This window comes from Lissotriton helveticus, chromosome 4_1, assembly GCF_964261635.1.
Source record: "Lissotriton helveticus chromosome 4_1, aLisHel1.1, whole genome shotgun sequence".
In the NCBI taxonomy this organism is placed as follows: Eukaryota; Metazoa; Chordata; class Amphibia; order Caudata; family Salamandridae; genus Lissotriton; species Lissotriton helveticus.
This window is the reverse complement of record NC_136063.1, coordinates 1079164115-1079190619: the sequence shown is the minus strand read 5'-3', so window position 1 is coordinate 1079190619 and position 26505 is coordinate 1079164115. Positions and strand designations below refer to the sequence as shown.

The window sequence follows — 26505 nt, the reverse complement described above, 5'->3', positions numbered from 1 at the left end:
CAGTGAGAGAAAGGAGACAGAGGTCCACTGGAGCACCAGGGATGAGGCGCATGGAAACCTACGGGTGGAGGAGGGCCTCGATCACCAACACTCAAGAGTGCAGGGGCAGGGGCACCTCACTTAATGGTGGAGCTGCGAGTGTTGGAGAGCAATTTCACTTTCAATGAGTCAGAGGCCTTGCTCGCCTGTCCTCGCAGTGGCCGCCATTAAGTAGGGGTCGGGGAGGGCTGGACAGCTGGGAGGCGGGAGCGGGGAGGGGAGCTGGATTGGGCCGGTCGCGCTGGGGGGGGGGAGGGGCCGCAGGTGCAGCAGCGGCAGGGAAAGGTAAAGGGAGGAAAGAAGGGAAAAAGAAAAAGGGAAAATAAGCAGAAATAAGGCACGAAAGAGCAGAGATGCAGAAAAGAGCAGAAAGGTGAAAGATAGAAAGGGTAGAAAAACGAGTGAAGGAGCAGAGGGAGAGAAAGGGAAAATGGGCAGAAATAAGGCACAAAAGAGCAGGGGTGCAGAAAGGTGAAAGATAGAAAGGATAGAAAAACGAGAGAAAACGAGTGAAGGAGCAGAGGGAGAGAATGGGAAAATGGGCAGAAATAAGGCACAAAAGAGCAGAGATGCAGAAAGGTGCAGAAAGGTGAAAGATAAAAAGAGTAGAAAATCGAGTGAAGGAGCAGAGTGAGAGAAAGGAGACAGAGGTCCACTGGACCACCAGGGATGAGGCGCAGGGAAACCTGCGGGTGGAGGAGGGCCTCGATCACCAACACTCAAGAGTGCAGGGGCAGGGGCACCTCACTTAATGGTGGAGCTGCGAGGGTGGGAGAGCAATTTCACTGACAATGAGTCAGTGGTCTTGCTCGCCTGTCCCCGCAGTGGCCGGCATTAAGTAGGGGTCGGGAAGGGCTGGACAGCTGGGAGGCGGGAGTGGGGAGGGGAGCTGGATTGGGCCGGTCGCGCTGGGGGGGGGCCGCGGGGGCAGCAGCGGCGGGGAAAGGTAAAGGGAGGAAAGAAGGGATAAAGAAAAAGGGAAAATAAGCAGAAATAAGGCACAAAAGAGCAGAGATGCAGAAAAGAGCAGAAAGGTGAAAGATAGAAAGGGTAGAAAAATGAGTGAAGGAGCAGAGGGAGAGAAAGGGAAAATGGGCAGAAATAAGGCATAAAAGAGCAGAGGTGCAGAAAGGTGAAAGATAGAAAGGGTAGAAAAACAAGAGAAAACGAGTGAAGGAGCAGAGGGAGAGAAAGGGAAAATGGGCAGAAATAAGGCACAAAAGAGCAGAGATGCAGAAAGGTGCAGAAAGGTGAAAGATAGAAAGAGTAGAAAATCGAGTGAAGGAGCAGAGTGAGAGAAAGGAGACAGAGGTCCACTGGACCACCAAGGATGAGGCGCAGGGAAACCTGCGGGTGGAGGAGGGCCTCGATCACCAACACTCAAGAGTGCAGGGGCAGGGGCACCTCACTTAATGGTGGAGCTGCGAGGGTGGGAGAGCAATTTCACTGACAATGAGTCAGTGGTCTTGCTCGCCTGTCCCCGCAGTGGCCGCCATTAAGTAGCGGTCGGGAAGGGGGCGTGGCCAAGATGGCGGTGTGAGCGGACGTGTCTCACTGAGCTCCCGCCGCCGAACGCCGTTACATAGCCTCTAAAGCATACCTCTGGGCACCGAGGGACCGTGCTGGGTCTCTGGTGCAGTTTCCGACTTGCAGCGGGCATTGCTGAAGCGAGCCGAGACTTTGGAGTGCGAGATTTAGGCCGGCGCGGGGTCTGTACGGTGCGGCCAGTGAGGCCCTGCGGCACACGGAGAAGCGGGAGTGAGGCCGAGGGGGGCGGAGCCACCAGGCCGCCGCGGAGACCTCCCTGACGGGCTAAGCACAGCCTGACCAGCGGGACTGGGGGTGAAGCTGCCTGCGGCTCTCTGGAGGAGGCGTCTGCGGACCTGCCGAGTGAACGCACCGACTCAACGGAGGTCCCCGATCGGCGGAGTGGGACAGGAGAGGACAGCGGAAACGATCGAGGCTGCGACGGCGGGGCCTGGGACGTGGCCGGAGGTGAGGAGGAGGGGGAGGCTGTGAGGAGCCCTAGCGGCCACGGGCTGCGGCCCCGGTGGGCAACGAGTGCTGACCGCTGCGCTCCCCCCCCCCCCCTGCAACGAGCAGCCGCCTCTGCGGTCCCCCCTGGAGCTGGGGGTGCTCCACTGGCAGAGCGCCGCCATTTTGAGACAGTGAGGTCGGGCGTAGAGATCTGCACCAGCGGGGAGCACCCTTCGCGGCGCCGGACCTCAGACTGCTCGCCTCCGCCAGCAACACACAACTGCCCCCTCTGCACAGTGGAGGGCCCGAGTGGGAATCCCCAAATACTGCTGCTCTTGCCACTGACGGGGAGTAGAGGTCCCACCCCACGCTGCGCAGCAGAGCCAGGACCGCGACAGGGTGTGGGGTCCTCAATGTGACGCTCTTATTTAAGTGGCCCCTGGTGTGAGCAGCGGCGACCGAGCCCAGGAGTGGTGACTGCGGTGTGGTGCCCTGAGAACTGGCATATCGTGATTCGACCCGACCCAGCAATTGCTTCCCCGCGCGGCCTACATCGCCTGGGGTAGCGCCCAACGCACTCTCTGGGAGGGACGCACAGACGATCAGATCCAGCCAGCGAGAGTACTTGGCGCCGCGGAATTCGGCGGCGGAGCGAGGAAGGGGGCCGTTTATGCTGGACGGTCTGGTCCTGGACTACAGGTGCTGAGGCGAGCTTCGGGACTAGAGCATACCGGGAGCTGCAGACTGTCTGGGGCAGTATGGCGAATGGAAGGGTGAGGAAGAACAGGACCATAAAGGACTTACTTTCGCCCGTCTCCACGGGAGGGGGGAAAAAAACGGACCCTCGCGGCGCTGACAACACTGCGGCGTCTGCCAAGTCAGCGGGCGGCACTCCGGGCCCCGGCTCCCGAAGCAATGACGAGCCGGTCACAAGATCGTTCTTGGAATCGCTATTTGGAGGTCTGCGGGAGGATCTCCAGCTTCTTAGGACTGAACTGAAGGGGGAGATTCGGGAGCTGAGACGAGACACGGACGCCATTGGGGAGCGAGTTGCGGATCTGGAGTCGAAGACTGACGCCCGGGATGTCGAGATGGAAGCGCTCCAGCAGGAAATTATCCGCATTCATGACCAGCAAGTTGATCTACAATCCCACGTGGAAGACTTGGAGAACAGGTCCCGAAGGCATAACATTCGAATCAGAGGAGTGAAACCCACCCCGGACACAGCGGATCTCTTCAAGTTTACGCAGGGCCTTTTCAACCACGTCTTGGGACGCTCTGCTGACTCCATTATCGCCCTGGATAGAGCACATCGGGCTGGGCCGCCTAGAGCCTCGGGCGCCCTGCCGGCGGACATTCTGGTCTGCGTACAGGACTATCGCACAAAGGAGGAGATTCTCACCAAGGCGCGACAGATGGGCTCCGTCACCTATGGCGATCATTCGCCGGCACTTTATCAGGACCTGGCAGCCATCACCCTGGAAAAGCGCAGGTCGTTCCGACCGGTTACTGCGGAACTGCGACGCCTCGGAATCACATACAGCTGGGGTCACCCGTTCAGGATTGTCTTCAAAATGAACAATAAAGTACACCAGATTCGATCTCTTGCTGACGCCTGCCGGCTGTTAGACATTGAGGAACCTGAACCCCCGGGGGACACCCGAACGGAGAACGACTCAGAGATAGGCGCCGCGGGGCAATGGCGTCAGCAGAAACGGCGGCGTAGACCGCGTCGCCCTCCCCAAGAGGAGATACAGGAAGGCCAGGATGCTGCGGTCGAGGCAGCGACAAAGGAACTAGCGGAATCGGCTGCTGAGTGACTGCTGTGCTGCCCTTAATTGGCTTTGGCGGTCGGCGGCGGGGGGCGGCTTGAAGAAACTGGACACGTACCCCTCTCTTCTTCACGACCCTACTACTTTTGAGCGTTGTGCACATGGGAAACTTCTACTGGTTGCTGGGGGGGGTTGGGTGGGATGGGATTCTGCATGACCAAGTTGGGGTGGGTCTGCTGTGGGAGGTGGGGGGACTGTTGGGGTTTGTTCTTAAAGGGCAGTTGATTTTGGGTTTAACTACCGAGTGGTTGCTCTCTGGAAATTGGGGTGGGGCCATATGGGCTGAACTAGGCCAGTGTTTATTGTGTCGCCGGACGGTCAGTGCCCCTGGGGTCCGACTGTCACCGCTACGGGGCAGCCTTGTCGCGCATACTATTCACAATGGCGGGACCTGAGAAACACACATTACGAGCAGAAGAGGCGAGAGCCCCGCTGCGCGCTTTGACATGGAACGTCAGGGGCCTTAATGACTATAGGAAGCTGAGAAAGGTCCTTAGCTACTTGCGCAGGCATAATATAGACCTCGCTCTCCTCCAGGAGACTCACTTGCCTCTTGCTAGCAGAATGTTACAACATAAGGGATTGATTGGGAATAGTATAGCTGCGGGCTTCACCACACACTCGAGAGGGACGCTGATATGGGTGAACCCTCGCTCCAAACTCACATTACAATCACTGGAGTCGGACCCGGTGGGGAGGTATGTAATTTGCAGGTGCAAGGGGCGAGGACACGACATGCTGCTTGTGAATCTCTACGGGCCCAATTACGATTCGCCTGAGTTTTACACTGACTTGGCCAGGAGATGCAAAATGTATGACTGTGAGAGTGTGCTCTGGGGTGGGGACTTTAACCTGGTTTTCAATCCAGACCTGGACAGGTCTGATGGACCGAGCAGGAGTCCGTCGGCGGCTGCCACGGCGCTCCGCACTGAGATGGTGCATCTAGATCTCTTGGATGTGTGGCGTAGTAGGCATCACTCCGAAGGGGGGTACACACACTATTCAGCATATCACGCACTGCACACTAGAATTGATTACTGGCTTGTCTCACAGCGGCTATCCAATAACATTAGGGACTGTCTCATACTGCCACGCACCCTGTCTGATCACTCTCCCCTCCTCCTGCTCCTGGAATCCCCGGTACGCGGAATCCCCCCCTTTACGTGGCGTTTCCCCCCGTACTCGTTACTGGACGAGGTGTTCCGTGGGGAGCTGGCGGAGGAAATTGAAAACTTTTTTGTGGCAAATACGGGCTCCGTGGACAGTTTTCAGACGCTGTGGGAAGCCTTTAAGGTCTTCATACGCGGGGTAGCCATGGCCAAACACTCCAGTGTATTGAAATCTATTAGGCAGCGGCTCACACTTTTGGAAGGTCAGCTGAAGGACCTTGAAGAGAGACACCAGGCGGAGCCGGAGGGTGACGCACTGGACCAGATAAAACAATTGTTGAAGGAGTATCACTCGGAGGCGGATCGGGAGGTACAGCATATGGGTAAATATGCCACAGCCCGTGTGTATGGCGAGGGTGACCGCCCAGGCTCACTCCTGGCGAAAATGATCAAACATGAGCGCCGGCCCCTGCTGATTGGTGAGTTGGTGTCGAGCGCGGGAGAGACTCTCACTGATGAGGAACAGATAGTGGGGGAATTCAAGCGGTACTACTCCGCTTTGTATGCATCCAAATCGACGGGGTTGGACGGTGCGATAGACGATTACCTGAGTTATATTCAAATGCCACATCTGTCTGACGCACAGAGAGAATTCCTGATGATGCCCATCCAGAGGGAGGAAATAGTTGAGGCATTAGATAATATGAAGGCGGGCAGCGCGCCGGGCGCAGACGGACTCACAGTCGGTTTTTACAAATCATTTAAAGACCTGCTGGTCCCCTACCTCTCAGCATTATACGATGACATATGTGTAGAAGGGTCCATGCCCCCGACGATGCGCGAGGCACTCATCGTGACGATACTCAAGCCGGAGAAACCCCCCACGGAATGCGGATCGTATAGGCCCCTCTCTTTGATTAATGTGGACGCTAAGCTGTATGCGAAGGTGCTAGCTACGCGTCTTGCTCTCCTTGCCCCTGCACTGGTGGCCCCGGAACAGGCAGGTTTTATTCCATCTAGGAACCTCACATACAACATTCGCACAGTCCTGGGGACGATGCAGCACGTGAAGCCGGAGAACAAGGCATTGGCTATATTCCTGGACATGGAGAAAGCCTTCGATTCAGTGGAGTGGCCTTTCATGTCCAGGGTACTCAGGAAACTGGGACTAGGCGAGCCTTTTTTACAAATGATAGGCGCTCTGTACTACAAGCCGAGGGCCAGACTACGGATTGGTGATATAGTCACTGAGGCGTTTGGGATTGGCAGGGGCACGAGACAAGGCTGCCCGCTCTCCCCATTGTTATACGCTCTAGTGGCGGAGCCCCTAGCGTGCGCACTCCGGGAGTACCACAGTCATGAAGGTATTAACTTTCCCACGTACAGGATATGCATATCCACGTACGCCGACGACACGCTTTTGTATATTAGGGACCCGGAGATTAACCTCGCGCCGGTGCTACGGGAGGTAGTGCAATTTGGAGCACTATCTGGACTCAGGGTCAACTGGTCGAAGTCGGTGGCGTTCCCGCTGACACCGGTGACAAAGGAGTTCGTCATGGACTATCCACTGCAGTGGTCAGACGACCCGGTCAGGTATTTAGGCATCAGACTACACCCGGACCCGGAGGTATTGATCAGAGAAAATTATGGAGTGGCGTACATGAAACTAGTTGACGACGTGGACAGGTGGTGCAGGCTACCGCTGTCCCTGGCGGGTCGCATTGCACTAATGAAAATGCTGGTGCTTCCGCGGTTACTGTTTCTCTTTTGCAACCTCCCGGTGGTGCTCTCAAAGGCGTTCTTTACTACGCTGATCCAGACCCTCACGAGGCTGGCATGGGGCGGGAAGCAGCCGAGGGTTAAGTGGCAGATCCTGACCCTCCCATATGATCAGGGCGGCCTAGGGGCCCCAGACGTAGAACATTACTACAGGGTCGCACAAGCAATGCACCTGCACACTTGGATTCATGGCGATGGTAACATCCCACATGTGAAACTGGAGACGCTCTTCACGAGTCCCCTCCACCCAGCGTCTACGGTGTTCGAACCTGCTGCGCGACGGACTGGCTCCCTGGACTCTATAGCAAGTACGAATCACGCATGGCACTCTCTGGTGAGACGCAGTGGCTGTGCGCTCCTGTATTCACCCTTGGTCCCGATTGAGTGGGCCTTGTGGCTCCCACCCCTGAGAGAACGAGGGGTTGCGCGCGCCCTCAATCAGCTAGGTATAATCAAGCTGGGGGACATGTTCAGAGACGGGAAGGTGGCCACCTGGGAGCAGGTGGATTCACCCCAGATCACTACGACACTGCTCCATCGTTTCAGCCTACATAGAGTCCGGGCAGCGCTGCAGGTGCAGCTAGGGCCGGCTATGGAGGAGCCCGCAGAATTGCCAGAACTGACGTATGTCATCAAAACACAGTCAAGTGGCAAGATGATATCACGCCTGTACAGAACTGGGCAGTGTCACAGGAAGCAGGAACCCTCGAAGGCCCGCCAGGCGTGGCAGCGTGACTTACAGGTAGATATCAGCGACGAAATGTGGCAATACTGCTGTCAGAATACGAAACGAGTGTCGCTGAATGCACGACATAGGCTCGTCCAGTTTAAATTTTTACAAAGAGTGTATTACACCCCGGAACGCTTGCACAGGTATGGGCTCCGGCAGTCGCCGGAATGTGAGCGCTGCGGGACGCCAGTGGCTGACTTCGTGCACTTGGCCTGGAACTGCCCTGGGATAAATGCCTTCTGGGAGGACGTCTTCCTGGAGTTGGGGCGGATACTAGAGGTGGAGCTCCCGGTAGATCCAGCAATAGCTCTGCTGGGGCACACCAGACCTTTGCCCCCAGCTACGCGTCGTCTGGCGGGCATGGGGCTACTTCTGGCAAGACGAACGATAGCGATGCATTGGATGCGCGGCCCACTTCCGACCAAACAAGAATGGGAAAGGGCTCTGTTGTATAGTTGTACGCAATCCCAACTGTATTGCGAGTTGCTGCCGCCGATGAGCAGGCCGCGGAACTTCTGGGACCAGTACCTGACGTACGTTTCATATAGGAACGCCACAAGGGACGATTTGGAGGAGATGGAGGAGCAGCAGGATCGGGGGGGAGACTCCGGAGACTAGGCTAACTCGGGTCTGTGGGGGGCTTAGTGAGGATGGAACGCAAGGGGAACACAGATTTCAGAGCACTGGGACACATAGGACCATACATTTGGGATCCATCGGGTCGAGAGCATCGAGTGACTGATTGAGTGATGGTGTGAGGCGGAGGTGTGAGGACTAGGCTGAGGTGAGAGACACGTACACTTGGAAAGGTGGTAACGCATGGGGAGTGGCACATAGGTAGTTGGGTGGGGGGGGAGGGACGTTCTGGACAAGTTGGGTTAGGGAAGTTTGACACTGACCAAGTTGCTGGGAGCATGCACTGAAAGAATATACCAAGGCAGCATTATAGACAATGTACGCTGTACCACTACAGTACTGGAGGGTGTTGTTATGGGACTCTAGCTTCACAGCACTAACCTGCCGACCTGATCTGCACCCCGGGTGCCTGGAATGGGCGACGCCGGCACCAATATTAGCGTAATTTTTGGAACACTGGTGTAGAACATGATATAGATGTGTTGCTGGATTGCTGCCGGCCCCAGGGTTGTAGGCGAAAGCTGTGTGCATGTATGGAAAGTGAATAAAGTTTTTAAAAATTTAAAAAAAAAAAAAAAAAAAAGTAGCGGTCGGGAAGGGCTAGACAGCTGGGAGGCGGGAGCGGGGAGGGGAGCTGGATTGGGCCGGTCGCGCTGGGGGGGGGAGGGGCCGCGGGGGCAGCAGCGGCGGGGAAAGGTAAACGGAGGAAAGAAGGGATAAAGAAAAAGGGAAAATGAGCAGAAATAAGGCACAAAAGAGCAGAGATGCAGAAAAGAGCAGAAAGGATGCAAGATAGAAAGAGTAGAAAAACGAGTGAAGGAGCAGAGGGAGAGAAAGGGGAAATGGGCAGAAATAAGGCACAAAAGAGCAGAGGTGCAGAAAGGTGAAAGATAGAAAGGGTAGAAAAACGAGAGAAAACGAGTGAAGAAGCAGAGGGAGAGAAAGGGAAAATGGGCAGAAATAAGGCACAAAAGAGCAGAGATGCAGAAAGGTGCAGAAAGGTGAAAGATAGAAAGAGTAGAAAATCGAGTGAAGGAGCAGAGTGAGAGAAAGGAGACAGAGGTCCACTGGACCACCAGGGATGAGGCGCAGGGAATCCTGCGGGTGGAGGAGGGCCTCGATCACCAACACTCAAGAGTGCAGGGGCAGGGGCACCTCACTTAATGGTGGAGCTGCGAGGGTGGGAGAGCAATTTCACTGACAATGAGTCAGTGGTCTTGCTCGCCTGTCCCCGCAGTGGCCACCATTAAGTAGGGGTCGGGGAGGGCTGGACAGCTTGGAGGCGGGAGCGGGGAGGGGAGCTGGATTGGGCCGGTCGCGCTGGGTGGGGAGGGGCCGCGGGGGGAGCAGCGGCGGGGAAAGGTAAAGGGAGGAAAGAAGGGATAAAGAAAAAGGGAAAATAAGCAGAAATAAGGCACAATAAAGCAGAGATGCAGAAAAGAGCAGAAAGGTGAAAGATAGAAAGGGTAGAAAAACGAGTGAAGGAGCAGAGGGAGAGAAAGGGAAAATGGGCAGAAATAAGGCACAAAAGAGCAGAGGTGCAGAAAGGTGAAAGATAGAAAGGGTAGAAAAATGAGAGAAAACGAGTGAAGGAGCAGAGGAAGAGAAAGGGAAAATGGGCAGAAATAAGGCACAAAAGAGCAGAGATGCAGAAAGGTGCAGAAAGGTGAAAGATAGAAAGAGTAGAAAATCGAGTGAAGGAGCTGAGTGAGAGAAAGGAGACAGAGGTCCACTGGACCACCAGGGATGAGGCGCAGGGAAACCTGCGGGTGGAGGAGGGCCTCGATCACCAACACTCAAGAGTGCAGGGGCAGGGGCACCTCACTTAATGGTGGAGCTGCGAGGGTGGGAGAGCAATTTCACTGACACATCTAGTGCAGAGTCACTGCTCCGGCGCAGCACTGAACATCTACCTGAAGTAGGTCATGGGTGAGTCAAGCAAAAAGCAGCTGAACTTTTAAAAAAGTGAGCCTGTAGGCTTCACTCCAGTGACAGGGTAAAAAGGACCTGTTCACTACTACTGAGCACTACACAGTATGCTGCCACCAACGCCCTTGTGCTGCTTAACACCTACGAAGGCTGTAGCCTTCCACCACTATAAGGATAGCACTTTGGGTGCCACTCCTGGTCCAACAAGACCGCATACTGTGAGACAGACCTGTGTCATGGCGCACCCCCATGATACGTGCTCACCTATGAGAAAAAAATCAGCATTAGGGTCCAATGCTTTAAATGGGCCGGTATTTACTGGTACTGAGTACCGGCACTTCGTCAGTTTTCTCCCCCTGAGTACTGGAACTTGTTTTTGGGCAAGGAATGTCCCGGTAGTCCCAGAAGCAGTAGGGCTCAAGCCCTGAAGTACGGGTATGTGCAATGCAAAAACTACTGAAAATAACCCTTTCAGATGGAGTGTGTTTATGTGCCGCTCTGTCAGGCAACGGGCAGTGTATTCCTGCGCTGGGGTGCTCCTGCAGTGTTAGGTTCCAATTGGTATCACAATGAGAATGAGGATGTGGCCAGAGCTGCCGACAGTGGAACGGGAAAACCAGGTTCGAATCCCTACGTCGGCTCATCATCCTGTGATTCTGGATAACTCCCTTAACCAGTGGTGCTTAAAAAAAAGTAAGCTTTAATGGAAATGTTCTGACTGTCATGTAAAGCACTTAAATGTCCGTGGCCCAAAGTTGTGCAATATCAAACTGCCAAAAATTAGGCCCTGCACCTATGACATTGGAGCTGATGCTTTCCATGTCTCCTATGTAAGGAGGCAGTTTGATATTGTGCAAATTTGGCCCATGGGCGTTCAAGTTATTTACATGACAATCAGAACCTTTGCATTAAAGCTTACTTATGTGGCTATTTTAAAATTCCTAGCTCATAGCCACGCCCCTAACGGCCCACCCAGTCTAATTTTCCATTTAAAGCACTGACTCCAATTGATTGCCTTCCTCTTCTCCTCTTGGGGTGATAGTGGTTCTGTTTATTCCAAGTAGAATGCTGCATTTGTAACCCAGATGTGCCTTAATATAGAAGATATATATCTGCACGCAGAGTTCGGCCAGGGACTACGCTTAATCATTTGATTAATCATTCGAGGAAGAGGTAGCCTCGTGTAGAATCTCAGCTTAAGTATTCCAAATTTCTAGAGTATAAAGAAGGATATTTGGTTTGAGTAACTTGGGGAAAAGAGGAATCTACAACTAAGGATTTGAGGTGCTGAATCTGAAACACCAATACTCTATATAGCACGTCCCAATATAATGTCGTTATTATACTCATACATATATACAGTGCTTTAAATGGGCCGGCATTCACCGTTACTAAGTACTGGCACTTCTACATTTTCTGCTCTTGAGTACCGGAACTTCTCTGTGTCCAAAGAGAGTACAGATACTCATGGGGTAGTAGGCCAAGCTCAGTGCAATTTGGCATCTACAAAAAGAAGTATGACAGACCTGACTAGTCAGTCCGTTTTCATGAAGCACTCTGATAATCGAGTGCTAATCTGCCCTCCGTGTGCTAACTGCGGGCAGCCCGTATGTATTTATTTAGAGCTGGCAGAAAGTTTGGGAGGGGCCCGCGTCACACTGTGATATTTGACACTCAGGGTCTTTGGCGTCAATAGCACTGTAGGTGTGCAAGCAGGCCCTGCTAGTAGGCATATTGTCACTGTGGGAAATCTAAGAAAGGATTCCTGCTGGTATAGCAGAATACAGATGCACTTGTTTGAAGTCAGATTGAGGAGGAAGATGTTGTTCTCAGCAGAGAATTAAATCAAATAAACTAAAAACTTGAGGAGGAAGGTGCTGGTAGTAAAATTGTAGCACAGTCGCTGGGAATCAAGGCTAGTAATGTGGGCAGGGATAGATTGGCAAAGCGCATGGGCTGGTTTCATGGAGGACAATGAACCACAATATCCTACTGGCCACCCAGCCCCCACTATGGCCACCTGACTAGGCCACAATGCAGGGCTGGCTTTAGCGCCGGTGGCGCCCTGTGCGACAATGTCTGTTGCCCCCACCCATGACCACCTCTGCCACGGATTCCCTCACTAGCACCCTTTAACAATGTCATTTAGTTTTATAGCACCACTCATGCCAGTGTAAGGTGTCGGAGCACTTTAAACCACACACATTGCACAGAGACAATCATATGTGTAAATCAGTGTATAGGAAATGTTACATCACATAGGACTACAAGGTGTAGTGTAGGAGTGACATGGCATCGATACTGGAAGGCAGTATAATTTGAGTCCTTATTCTGGAAAAGCACAAATTCAGAATTTAAAACGTAACATCACTGTTAGGGGTTCTCTTTCATTATAAGAGTTGTTTTCTTTCCAAATGAACCCTTTTCGCAAGATTAGGATGATGAACGACTGGGCAAAAAACCTATAGCTCTAATATATACCTTGCAGTTTGCATGCAGCTGTAGGATGACAGTTAATAGCTCAATGTTCTATATTAGGATTTTGCCTTAGAAACGACAAGTAACAAAAGGAGCTCTCTTACAGAAGCAGTTACCCACTGACCTATTTACATTATATGCACTTTGTTATCTGCATAGTACACCTTCTTAGCAGCAGGCATCTTAACCCTCTGCACTTCCTTAGGATGAGTCAAAACTTCCACTAGACAAACCCCCTATCTCTTTCCAAGAAGATGATAAATCACCAGAGTTACATTGATGTTTTAATTGATGTCTGAAAATTGCTGGAGCCCAGGAACACGGCAATAGGTACTTTTAAAATAATAGTATACATTTTTTTTAAATGATGCCCCCACCCCAAGTCTACGTCTGGTGCAGTTGCACCGATCGCACCGCCCGCCCTGCCACTATGGAATGCGTAGGTTGGTCGCTGCACAAAAGGCTGTGTTTAGAGGTGGGGAGCCGAAACAAGTGAGAGGTCAGTTTTGTGGCTGTAGTTTTGGGTCTTATTCACCTTGGCCCAGACCCCACAAGCTGTGCTATTCCACAATCCTTCCTGCCAGTCGTCACACTGTACCTTAATAGATGTGGTTGGGGCGGGGCAGGTGTTCCTCTGGTCATTAGGCCATTCACAACTCGGCCACTGCGGCACAAGGGCTCGGTAGGTGGAACAGCTAAAAACAAAAGCAGTGTCTTTGCAGTACTCCTCTGCCAAGCACTCTTTGCACTGAGGCAAAGGCAGGCGGGGGAGAAGTGTTGTGTGGCGTTTTAGGCTCCGAGTGAATTTTCCCGATTCATGCCCTTATATAGGTACAATTCACATTGCCCTTATATAGGCATAGAAATCAAGCCCTTATTTAAACATAGCCCATGCAGACCAAATACAGGCATGGCTACTTCCACCTGTACCACACGTCACAACGATTTCTTGGAAAATCGGCTTAAGTAGTTAGGGAACTTCCCCTTGCTTGAATATTGATTTGTCCAAGAACTCATGTACTTTGCAAAGAACAACTATTGCCTAGGGGTTCTTTCCTGACGTAATTATGCCCGACTTTAGGTCAAACTATGGCATTCCTAGACACCTTCAAGGTATAAATATACCTTCATTTGCTCTAGCAAGACACAGTGGTTCGGAGCAGTTCGACTATCCACTTGCCCGACGCAGCTCGCTACAGCAAGTGCAGAGGGAAGCCGACCCTCCAGCTGACGCACTGATCAGGAAGTTGTCTCTTCTCCTGCCGAGACTCCAGCTCCAGTGTTTCCAAGCTCCCTTGCGGGGTGTTGGGAAATCGAGTCCTGAGACAGAGACACCAGACCTCCTTCATTCTAACTAAGGTATGGATGCTAATGAAATCTTGGCTAGCTCCAATCCCGCCAAGACAATTTTCTCCCTGCTCAAAAGTATGAAGAGTGTGGGCACGACTAGTGCCTCCCCTATAGCCTCTAACCATCAATGCGAGGCATTAACACACCACTTCATGAATAAAGTAGAGCTGATTTATCAGGGCCTTTCTAATGAGACTATTCCTGCTGAGAATGATGTGTCTGGAGTGGTGGACATTATGGAGGGCAACTGTCTTCCATTCTTCCCTTTGCTGACGCCCCAGGAATTTGAGGCCTTGTGCCTTAAAATTACGTCTGACTCCCCAGCTGGCCCGATGTCATCTGCCCACCTCCTCCAGTTCCACTCATTTATTGCCCCGTGGGTCTAGAATTAGCCAATTTGTCTCTGAAATTAGCCTCTGTCCCCAGTGCATGGAAGCACGCTAAAGTCATTCCGTTGATAAAAAGTCATCCTTGATCCGGAAGACCCTGGCAACTATCGCCCCATATCCCAGCTGCCCTTCCTGGCTAGGCTGGTGGAATCGCATGTAAACTCCATCCTGTCCAACTTTATCGATGAGTTTACCATCTTCGATTCTTCTCAACATGGGTTTTGCCCTCGCCATAGCACCGAGTCCACGCACCTAGCTGTGATGGAATACATTCGGAGTAGGCTGGATGTGGGAGACTCTGCGGCCTTGGTGCTATTGGACCTAAGCACAGCTTTTGATACGGTGTCTCATGCGATCCTTCTTGAACGTCTCCGTGCAGTTGGAATCAGGGGTGGTGCCCTGGATTGGATCCGGTCCTTCCTGGTAGGGCGGTCCTTCCAGGTTTCAGTGCCACCTTTCCACTCCCAGGATTATGCCCTGCACCAGGGGGTACCATCCTCAGGGCTCTATTTTGAGCCCGTTGGTGTTTAACTTTTATGTGAGACCCTTGGCGGAAGTAGCTAGAGGCAGGCGGCTGTCCTTGGTGTCGTACGCCGACGACACCCAGCTGGTGATTGTCTTTTCTAAAAACTGCTGTGCCAACTTGGAGAAGTTTAAGTAGGATTTTTCGGTCATCTCAGATTGGATGAGTGCTGTCTTCAATTAAATGCCAGCAAATCCGAGATCTTACTGTTTGGGAAGGACCAGGAACTCTGGTCCGAACAGTGGTGGCCTGACCATCTTAAACCCGCCCCGTCACCCAAGGAGGCTGTTAAGAACCTGGGTGTCTGGTTCATTAATGGATTGACATTTGAGAAACAGACAAAAGCTGTTGCGCTGTCTGCTTTGGGCTCTTGAGAGGATTGAGACCCTTGCTTGTTTATTTTCCTCCCAGAGTTCGCCAGAATATTGTGCAAGCTTCCATTCTTACTAGGCTTGACTATGGAAATTCTCTATATCTAGGTGCCAACAAAGCTAGCATCAAACGCCTTCAGAACGCGGCGGCGCATCTGTTAGTGGCTCTACCCAGATCCTGTTCGGTGGCACATGTGCTCCCTAAGAAGTACTCAACTGGTGCTTCTAAAATACGCCTACCCCAAAGTACCTAACCTAAGTCTAGTACGCGGGAGGAAGTAAGTGTGGTGTAGCTTAGGTTTAGTATTCTTTTCCAAGAATCTATCCAAGATTTCTATTAGGGTTTAATCAGCTCCATACCTTAGTTAGATTGAAGGAGGTCTGGTATCTCTTGTCTCGGACTCGATTTCCCAACACCCCGCAAGGGGAGCTTGGAAACACTGGAGCTGGATTCTCAGCGAGAGAAAGGACAGCTTCTCGATCAGTTCATCAGCTGGAGGGTCGGCTTCCTTTGGCACTTGCTGTAGCGAGCTGTGTCGGGCAAGTAGATAGTCTAACTGCTCCAAACCACTGTGTGTTTGCTAGAGCAAGTGAAGGCATATTTATACCTTGAAGGTGCCTAGTTTGACGTAAAGTTGGGCATAATAACGTCAGAAAAGAACCCCAAGCGAATGGCTGTTCTTTGAAAACTCCATGAGTTCGTGGACAAATCAATATTCAAGCAAGGGGATGTCCCTGACTGCTTAAGCCGATTTTCCAAGAAATTGTTGTGACTTTTTAGTACGGGTGGAAGTAGCCATGCCTGTATTTGGACTGCATGGGCTATGTCTAAATATGGGTATGATTTCTATGCCTATATTAGGGCAATGTGAATTGTACCTTTATAAGGGCATGAATCGGGAAAATTTCTCTCGGGTCCTAAAACGCTGCACAACACCCACACCACTTTATTATGTTCGACTTTACTAAATACTAAGTATTCAAAACATATCTAAGCATGATGTGTTAATAACCCCACCCGAAAATACATAACAATGCATTCGAAATGGTTGTACACGAAAATGAGCAATTGTGCTGTACGCATTTTAAAAGCAATGTTTTCATTCAAAGCATATAATATGACATTGGAAATGCTATACAAATGAATCACGAAATTACGTTTATGAAATGGCTCTTAAATACAGACAAAAAGGTCGAGACCATTCCATAACAGAATATATATATATAAATTGTTTTGGTTGTGGACAAGGTCAAATATTGTCACTTGGAAGTTTTTCACAGAATTCATGTTCTCTATGACTAGTTCTACTTTAAGCAGATTACTTTGTGCCCCAAAAAAAAAAAGTTCAATTTTTGGAAAAAGGTAAAATTGTAGAAAAATAGAGTTCCAAATTTTGAAGTTTTGTTTTGAAAAGTGAAGGTCGAATACAGAGTCCATAGAATGCTGTGTGCTAATTTCAAAAGTCAGTCTCATTGTTTGGAGAAAACATCAAATCTTCTAAGCTGGTAAAGAATTTGTCTACCACAGTAGGTGAAAGTTGGACTACTTCGTTAAGTAGACCGATTGCACAAAAATGTGAAGCATCGTCGTCAGCGTCAGCCGCATTAGCAATGTTCGCAGGAGATGGAGATGGTACCTGTGTGCCTGTCGTTCCATTTATCTCACAATCAGCAGTTTGCATCTGTGAGACCTCAATGAATGCCATCATCAGGATAGGTAGCTGCTGAGGACAACACAATGCATGGGCCGTTACCGAACCAAGCAAGGTGTCAACATCCGTTGGCAGGACTGATGGGAGTGTCAGACAGATGTCCAGCACGCATTCTTCTCCACATAGCAGGCATTGTAGAACAGGTAAGATGCAATCTTGCCAGATTGGTCGGAATAATAGAAAACACGGGGTATTCAGATCTCTTAAACGAGCCAAGCCCAGAATCTGTATCAAGCGTTCACAACACTTCATTGCCAGGAGAGTGTTCTCCAAGGTGATCTGAGCGTCGTTGGTGAGTTGACTTGCCATATTGAAGCAGAAGGAACAAAAAGAGTATTCCTGCTACGAGTCTCAAAATGAGAGGCAGGCAGCCAAATATAGAGTGCACGATGTTTGGAAATATGTCGAGGACTGCTTCAAAAGGTCTTAACAGTCCCGAAAAAACTGTCTTAAATACATGTACAATAGCACTGGTATTCAGACATGTTTAAGATACGACCCAACATTTCCACGAAATGTGTAGGGCAGTTTGTGGATAAAAGGGCATGTATCTCTGTAGAAGACCTTGCAACTTGTAGTTCATACGTCTCTTTGGACGTGGTCAGTGGCACGGTTTTTTGTAAAAGAATGGCTTTCATTCTGCGTAAAGTATCAATTCGTATAGAAGAGATGTTCAGTGAAGGCCATAATGGCGACTCCCCGTCTGTCTTAGTTTTAGGAAACAATACTTGCATACAAGTTACCCTGGCTGACACAGTTACAAGATAGGCTATTCCTGGCAACATGCCACAGCAGCTGTGATCATTCAACATAATATAGCTTCCATTCGAAAGCTGACTAAAAATTGGATCTATCACTGCAGCTGGAGAACCTTGCAGGTGGCAGGATAAGTTGGTCGAAGAACCGTCACAGGCTCTGTGTAAGTGAATACCCTGACATAAAAGTGTACCGCTTAGTGCGCTTTTGCAGTTTGTACCACTAAGAAATACTTATTTTTCCACACTCCAACATCTGTGTGTATAGGGTAATTCCCAGGTTGACTTGATGCCTTCTTTACCCAACCTTTCATATACTCCTGCTGGTATATGTTTCAAACAATATTGAAAATGGAAAATTGTTCCATGTATTAGTCATTCTGTTGCTGGCTTCTCAGAAACAGTTAATGGTAATCTTGCCAGTTTTTCAATGCTCAGCACCGTATTGTCTGCTCCTATTTGTGCCAAAGTGATTTGTTTATCTGTAAGGTTAAATGCAGAAAACAATGACGTGGTGTTGATTAGACGCCATGGCACATATCCAGACCGAAGATTTTGTAACGTCCAGCCTAAAAACATTATAGAACACAATTATGACTGTCCATCTTTTAACATGAGCAAGTCCTGTTCCATTATGTCTATGGCAGAGGATACTATGCTGTCCAAAGAATGAATTCTGGATTACAGAGCCGTAAACCCATTGTCAACTACAGAGAGAGATTTCTCTAAATGAATACGATCAATTTCTCGTATTCGTTCTGCAGTCTCTGCTTGTGTCGCTTTCCAAGCTTCATTATAAATGGCATATATACCAGCATATATAAAACGTTTATGACGCGGTTTTGCAGGTCCTTGTAAGAAGTCCCTTATATCAACACCATCTTTAGGTAAAGATAAGTGTTGTTTTACCTCTGTTAGTGTGGACTTTTGTAGCCACTCAAGGCACAGTTTTCCTACACTGTATGATGGTACTATCTCTGGATGTTGTCTTTGAACATATCTTGGATCTGGCCTAGTGAATGTAAACCCTTGTGTCTTGTTCAGGAATGGAATCTATCTTGACAGTTGTTTGTGTCTGTGGACCAGCTTAACCATTTTTTCCAATCAGGATCAGTTCTGTTTTAAAGTAAAATCATTTATACGTCGACCATCCCCTCTGAAGTGTTCTTACTTTCAGGTGTAGGTATTGACGGTTTGTTTAAATCTTTTATCTTAGCTAAGCCAAGACAAGATGTTTGTTGAACAGTCATTTAAAAACATTATTTGTTCAGGGATGATGCAGGCTCTAAATAAAGCTTCTAATCCCTGCACCTGCCAGTCTTTTGTGCCCCAGACAGTTTTCATCTCAATGTTGTCATTCCAAAAGTCAAAGCCTAAAGTAGACAATAGAGCATAAAAGGCCACATAATACATTTGCTTAGCATTGGTCAACATACTTTTCATTCCTGTCTCATTAACATTTTTAAACTAAAAGTTTTCTGGATTTGAGATGTTAAAACCTGGGAAGTATGGACATTTTTCATAGAATGTTTTTGAGCTACCCTTTGGTGGCGTTGGACAGTGTTCCCATTGATTATAAAGTATAAACCTTTCTAGGGTTTGCAGATCTATGCAAGAAATGATGACCATAGTGATTATAACAATACATTTGTTCATAATCTAATAAACCTTCTAAGTATTCATGTTTTGTAAATTTTGCAGACATCTCCAAGTCTAACATCATATTATTAACAGTTTGAAAGTCCCAATCATCAGAAAATGTGCTGGGTGAAACAAAGTCACTCAAGGAAACCTTGAATTGATGTAGAATCTTCAACAGCTCTGCAGAACCGAAGATGTCATAATCAGTTCTGTCCCAGGCTATACCACCAGGTATAGGAACGGCTGTGATGTTCACTGATGACAAGTCTCTTTGTTCACAATGAGATGATTTGTGTGGCTTCAGGAGCAAGTTGATGTTCTTACTTGCTGTGTCCATTTTACTATATCTTCCATTTATCAGCATTCCCAAAGTTAATACAAGAGTCAACCAAAGTAGGAGACAAAATACGCCTAGCACAATCCAAAGTTCAACCCATGGTGAAACCAGATACGTTTTTTCAAGTTGATGAAAAAGTTCTGTTACTTATTCTTTAAAAGTTTTATTTGCTGGTGTCGTTTCAGGCTCACTGGGTTCCTCGGAAAACGTATCAAAGTTAATGAAATAGCCAGATGCTGTTCAGGATTAGTTGAAATCACTAGAGCTACCGGATCTTTTGTCATATTTGTATAGTCAGATGCTATATCATTGTAGACCGGCGTTTCTTGACAAACTGTTATTTGGGTTTCAAGAGGTACAAGTTCTATGGCTTTGTTGCATAGTCCTTCTTTTTGCACTGCAGATTCTTCAAAGGTGATGAGTCTCTCAGTTTGAACCTCTTGGATAGTAGCCAAATTTGGTCGTCCGCTACATCTTTGGAGTCCACTTGGCCTACTACTTATGATCGGCCACATGATGTAGTTTTACCAGGTCGATGGACACAAACCTGTTCTCCTTTCTTCTAGCAAGGGGCGTGGATTGCTAGCACAGGTACGGTTGTCTGTAAGAAGGCCCAAATTCCTTCTTGTCTGCGATCTTTTCTCTAACTAGATCCCCAATCTGTGGAATCCAGGCAGGCCTTGCTGGGACAGGTGGTTTTTCTTCAGTGGTTGTTGGCTTCTGCAATGTGTTGCTTTGACTTCTTCGTGTTTCATTTAAGTCCTGCAAAACTGCCCAACGGTCTTTGATATCAAAGGGTTTTTGTTCTACCACTGAAGTGTGATGATCAAGGTCTTCAACAATCATTCTAGTTCCAAAAAAGGATTTCATATGGAGTGATTCCTCCAAGACAACTTCTTGGCAGTTTGTTTAGACTACGTTGGACACTTAATAGATGTTTGACCCACCCGTCACTCGAGCCTAATACCCTAGATTGCTTTATGTCCCGTTTTTCTCTTTCCAATACAGAATTTCCCTCAGGATGGGATGGAATAGAATACCGCAATGCAACGCCCAGATGGCCATGGCCTCCTTGTAAGCTCGAGAGCTAAATGCAGGACCCTGGTCAGAATGCAGTGTGCCAACTGCGTATGTGCCCGATAAAGACTCACAAATCTTTTATAACATTTCGGGCATCAGCCGAGCGCTGAGGCCACATCCAAATAAATCTTGAGCATGAATCCACTGCGACCATGATATATTTATAGTTGCCATCACTCTGTAAGGGACCACAGTGGTCCAGGTAAACGCAGGCTAATGGTTTATCCAAAATTAAAAGGGGCGTATGCGCAGGACGTTTCACTGTTGAAACCTTCATCTTTTGGCAGATTTCACATTCCAAAACATAATTTCTGGTCTGTTTCTTCATTCGCATTCACCAGTATCTCTGTTTTAATACGACACTGTGGCGGACTGACCTGCGTGTGCAGAGGCAAGCCCTTCATGTGCTGCTAAAATTAGTCCTAATCTATGTTCCATGTTTGGTATCACCCTATCTCCCACTCCAGGGATTCGAGCAAAAGGAACATTATTCGCATCAGTTATATACGAGTATTTCAGTGGAAAGCCTTTTGGTAATGTTTTACCGCTATCTTAGTTGGAAGTGGTGACAGCCTGCATTATTTCGCCGTCTATTTTCGTTTTTGAATGAGTGATTGCAGCTACGGAAGCCGTTTGCACAGCTGCCTTTGCGGCTTCATCAGCCAATGAATTCCCGGCAACGTGAATGCCATCACGTTGATGACTCAGTGTATGGATCACATGAGTTTTTTGTAGTTCTTTCTGTAATTGAACTGCTTGTTCCCAAAGCAATTTATGCTTGATTGTGCCACCTTTTGCGTCTTTGAAACTGTTAGGAATCCAGTTCTGCAGGTAATCATTGTAAGATTGAACGCAGTAATAAGAATCGCACACTATGAGTGTGGGGAATTCGCGATCGGTATTTTCAAGCGCCATCTTGAATGCCTGTAGTTCAGCTCGCTGAGCTGTATAATCTCCGAGAGATTGCCTTTTTTTGACCATAGGTCAGAATTTACCATCGCGCCAGCGTCCTTTAACAATCGCACACGCAGCACTATAAGCCTGTTTACCCCCAATTGCGGGCTGTGCTGATCCGTCTTCATAAATTATACATTCGTACTGTTCTAGAGGCAGAATTTCAGAAGGCAGAGAACATTCTTGTTCGTATTGTAGAAATTCTTGTCTTTTCAAGTATGGGTCAAAAACGTATTCAACGTCTGTTGCAGCAAGAGAATTAACCCATTGTATCCATCTTGGATGTAAAGCCTTTGCATTCGAAATGCTTGCTTTCGTCACTGCCTCTAAGGCAGGTACAGGTGTAACAACCATTATGCGTTTTCCCTGTGCGTGGGCACTCTCTTTTGCTACTGCAGTTTGAACCTCTGTCAGAATTTTTTCTGTAGAAGTGAATTTCATTTCAGCTTGTGTGTACAAGTATGATTTAAAAGCTATTGGTACTTTTTCTCCTTCATTGAAGGTTAAGTACGTGAATCCGCATCTTCCTGGAATGATTTGGATTACAAGGTTGCGCGGGTTTGCAAAAGTGCTGTTGTTAGCATGTCTGTTTGTACTGAACGCAACATTTCTGTGTGTTTTTGAGTCCAATTAACTGTTTTGAAATCAGGTTTGATTAAGTTGTCGAGAGGTTTAACCCTTTCTGCATAATTTAGAATGTAAGTTCTTCCAAAATTTAGGAAACCTAGTATCAACTGCAAGTTTTTCATCGTTTTCGGAGGTTGGAGTAGCGCACACTTCTCTAAAAAGTTCGCTGCCAGGCTTTTGCCTTCACTTGATAACTCATTTCCCAGAAAAAGGAAATTGAGGTGGGCAATTGTCGATTTCTTAAAATTGAATTTATCCCCATCAGAGGCTAAGCCAAGTATTATGGCTCTGTTCAAGTGCCTGTCCAAGTCATCGTCTGTTAGATAGATGTCATCGACATAAGATAATGCCTCATCATCATAAGTTTATAGTAACTCTGTTACTCTGGCTGAAAATAACCCCGGACTATTCTTGAATCCCTGGGGGAGACGACAGAAGTGACGCTCTGTCCCCATATTTGAGAAAGCGGTCAAATACCTGCTTTCAGGTGCAATATTTTGACAAAAAAACCGTTAGAAATATCTAATGTTGTTTTATATTTTTTACGCACAATGTTATTCGTTAGTGCTGCACTGTGTGTATTTTGTACTGCAAAAGTTTTGCAAAAAGAGTTTAAGGGCCATATGTAGGTAAATCCCAAATACCGTTTCTTAAATACTGAATTTTAACGAATTTTACCGAATCGGTATTAAGAAATCGGTTTTTGGGATGTAGGTAATAATTCGGTAAAATTTACCGAATCGGTACAAGTCGGTAAATAAATACCGAATCCCCAACACCGATCGGTAAATACAGAATCGGAAAGTACCGAATCGGTAAATTCCGAATCAGTAAATACCGAATCGGCTATTTAAAATCAGAAAATACCCAGGATTCAGCCAATCAGGTGCAACCACCCCTCCTCCCGACCAGGAAGTGGCCACACCCAGGCAGGTGCAAGCAATCAGAAGCTGCTAGAGAGGCTGTGAGAGCAGAGCCTGTGAGCCACTTGAAAACTTTACTACTAGGAAAGTGAAAAAATGGCAAGCAAAGACACAGAGAGTGAAGTTGCAGAGAGGAAGAGGAAGATCAAATTCAGCACCATGGAGCTGCAGGTCCTGGTGGAGGAGGTTGTGAAGGAGCACAATAAATTGTTTGGGAAGCAGTCCCTGCTGGTGGAAGAATCTGCCAAAAGGAAGAATTGGCTGGCAATACAGTCCAAAGTTAATGCCATTGGAGTAACCACACGGGAGATTGACGACCTGAAGAAGAGGTGGAATGACCTCGGGAGCTTGACAAAGCGCAAGATGGCTGAGCTCCACAAACAGGCAAACCTGGCTTGAAGAGGGAAGAACAGGGCACCTGCCCTGACTGAGCTGGAGGAGCTGGTGGAGTCTACCATCGAACCAGACAGCGTCTGTGGACTGGGAGATGCAGACAGCTCAGCCCGAGCTTCCACCAGAAAAGGTAAGAAGCATGCACAGCAATCACCCTCACCCCATCCCCTTCCCTCTCCCCTTCCCCTAAGTGGTAGTGTTAACCCCACTCCAGTACAGGTAGGAACATACACCAGCAATGCATTATGGGAGATGTAGTCAATGAAATATCTACCATGTCAGACAGCACACCAAACAACAAGGCATGCAACACACATCAGTGATAATCAAGCTGAGGCAATAGCAACAGTGTTTCAGAGATATGAATTTAATTGTATAAGCAGGGCTGCAGGACCACAGAGCTAATGTACGGATTTCTGTCCACAGGCGAGACATCTCGCAGGCGTACCAAGGAGAAGGAAGGCAGTGCACCACAGAGGAAAGACTCACAGGAGGCGAGTACAAGTGCAGGGAATACCACCCAGGAAACTGCAGTACCACCAGCACAGCCAGCCTCCCAAGATCTTCCAGCGTCACTGCAGCTGCAGGCCTCCCCAGAGCATTTTGGCTCCCCTCTACTCCTGTCCTCACCTGAACTGCTTGCGTCACCTTCTGTCACAATATCTGCAGTTCAAAAAAGCAAGAGGCATGTAGTTGCCACACTAATAGAAATGGAGTCATCAGCAGGAGGCACGGTGGGGAGTGAAATATCAACCGTGGCCGGTGAGGACAGCACTGTCACTCAGCAGTCCAGCGCCGAGGGGGCCCGCACAGGTGTCAGACGCCGCCGGGCCAGAGACAGCAGTGAATTGCCACATGGTGAGGGTCCCAGTGTCTTCTGTGGCTTGGAGAGTAGCATGGTGAAAGTACAGCACATGCAGGGGAAGGCCATCCAGTTGGTGCAACGCCAGATGAGGCACCTGAATGAGAACATGACAAATATAGAAAAGGGTATCAGCTCAATGGCGGAGGGGAGTAGAGAGAAGGCTGTGGGCATGCGAGAGATGGCTGCGGGAATACAGGACATGTCCCAGTCTGTACTGCTCTTGTGCAGCAAGCTTGACCAGGACAGGGCAGCAAGGTGGAAGGAAAGGCAGTGGGCAGAACGACATACAAGGGCAGTCAACCGCCTGGCCACTGCCACTTCCCTGCTTTGCAGGCGATGTGTAAACATGCATGAGGGACTGGCACACAGCAGCAGTGAAGTCTCCAGAGGCCTTGTGAGGGTGACAAGTGCTGTTGAGGTGCTGCTGACTGTGCAGTCGGCACATACTGTTGCTCTGGATGTGGGTGAGAGTGAGGAGAGCACCAGTAGAAGCAGCATGACAACCCCCCTATTCCTGACACACGGAGGAGCAGCAGGCTCCATGGGGCTGCCACTGCCCACGCGCCCAGGGAGGACAGCCAGCCAATGTCATCCGACACTGGTAGATGTGGCCACAAAAACTGATGCTGCCCACACTTCCTGACATGGAATGGGTGAAGTAACCCAGGACTTCCAGAATGGATGCCATACAATTGGTCTGCACATATGTGAGAAGTTGGCCTGATGTATGATGTTCACTATTCTACTGAGCACCTTGTATCAGTCCAAGCAACCCTTATGGTGAGTGGTTGTAAGTCAACCTTATAGACAAGCTATCCTAGGGGTAGCATAGGCCTAAGCAGTCTTAGGCTTAACTCAAGAGGGCATGTGAAGCCAGCTGTTTTACCATATGCAATCCTGTAATACCAAATGAAAGGACACCACACAAGTTATATATTATTAAAATATATGTATTTATTACTAGAATAATCCTCTGTACTCTTTATGAGGGCAGAGGCACAAGCGTTTAAACAAAAGCACAGTTAAAGATACAAAAGTTGCACAATTATGGATAGGCCCGGTGGCCACTCAAACCATATATTAAAATAGTGGTATAAGAACCACTTTACGAACAATGGTAAGGCCTAGGGCCTTGGGAATCGCTGGGACTACACTGGATTAACTGTGGTTAGGACGGGGGTAGCCCGCGGGATTCGGGTGCAGGGCTAAACGCACACGCATGCACCAATGCAAAGTCAATGGTGCGTAAAAATTACAAAGGGATGTATGACGTTACAACGCATACTTTTACAACGCCTACCTTTACATCGCAAGTTTTACAACGCATAAAATTACAACGCGTAATGCTTTTGGGCACTGGATAGTGAATAGTTTAATTTACTATTCCAACTCCAGTCCCCGTGGATAGTAAGGAAGGTGTTGGATAGTAAATTAAACCTATTCCCTATCCTAGAGCGCCCCCCAGCGCTATGCGTTGTAATAGTTTGCGTTGTAAAAGTTGCGTTGTAATGGTAGTTCGTTGTAAAAGTTTCGTTGTAAAGGTTGTATACCGTTACAAAGTTACTGCTTTGGAAGTCTTCCGACTGGACTAGAACTTAGCCACTTTAAACTGGGACACTAGTGGTCTAAACCACTACAGGAGCACCGGTGTTTGATCGTTAACTCACCCACAGCAAGCAGGTGCATAGGTGCCAAAGTGTGTCGGGTTTCATCGTGGAGTTCTATGGAGCCTGGAGATGAAGATGCTGCAGGCGGCCAGGAGAGAAGAGTCCGGTTGGATACAAGGGTGGATCGAAGATGTAGAGTACCTGAAAGCAGAGGGGACAGAGTCTGGGTCACTAGCCAGTGACCAGGATGGAACCAGGAAGGAACCAGGCGATGTCGGACGCAATCAGGTGGTTGTCGAGAAGCTTGTCTCCGCTGCCACGTGGACTTGGGGGCATCGAGGATGACCAGGAGTGGATCACGAGCTGTCCCACAAAGACTCTCGCTGTCAGCGGTGTCGGCTTCCAGATCGGAGTCAACAGGCCTTGGTAAATGCAACCCACGCAGGATTTGAAGATTGCTTCTTAC

The 26505-nt window shown here is 48.8% G+C and overlaps 1 protein-coding gene across 7 annotated transcripts in view; it reads left to right on the top strand.

Moving 5' to 3' along the window:
• Nucleotides 1-26505, top strand: part of LOC144828987 (sodium-dependent neutral amino acid transporter B(0)AT1-like) — a 1274746-nt gene that overhangs the window by 197065 nt on the left and 1051176 nt on the right. For 4 of the 7 annotated variants that reach the window (XM_078687664.1, XM_078687665.1, XM_078687668.1 and 1 more), the window contains one exon: nucleotides 23994-24425. The exons of the other annotated variants lie outside the window; for them this stretch is intronic. In XM_078687664.1, the coding sequence (XP_078543790.1) occupies nucleotides 23994-24425 (432 nt within the window). The remainder of the gene's footprint in view (nucleotides 1-23993; nucleotides 24426-26505) is intronic. 7 annotated transcript variants of the gene reach the window in all.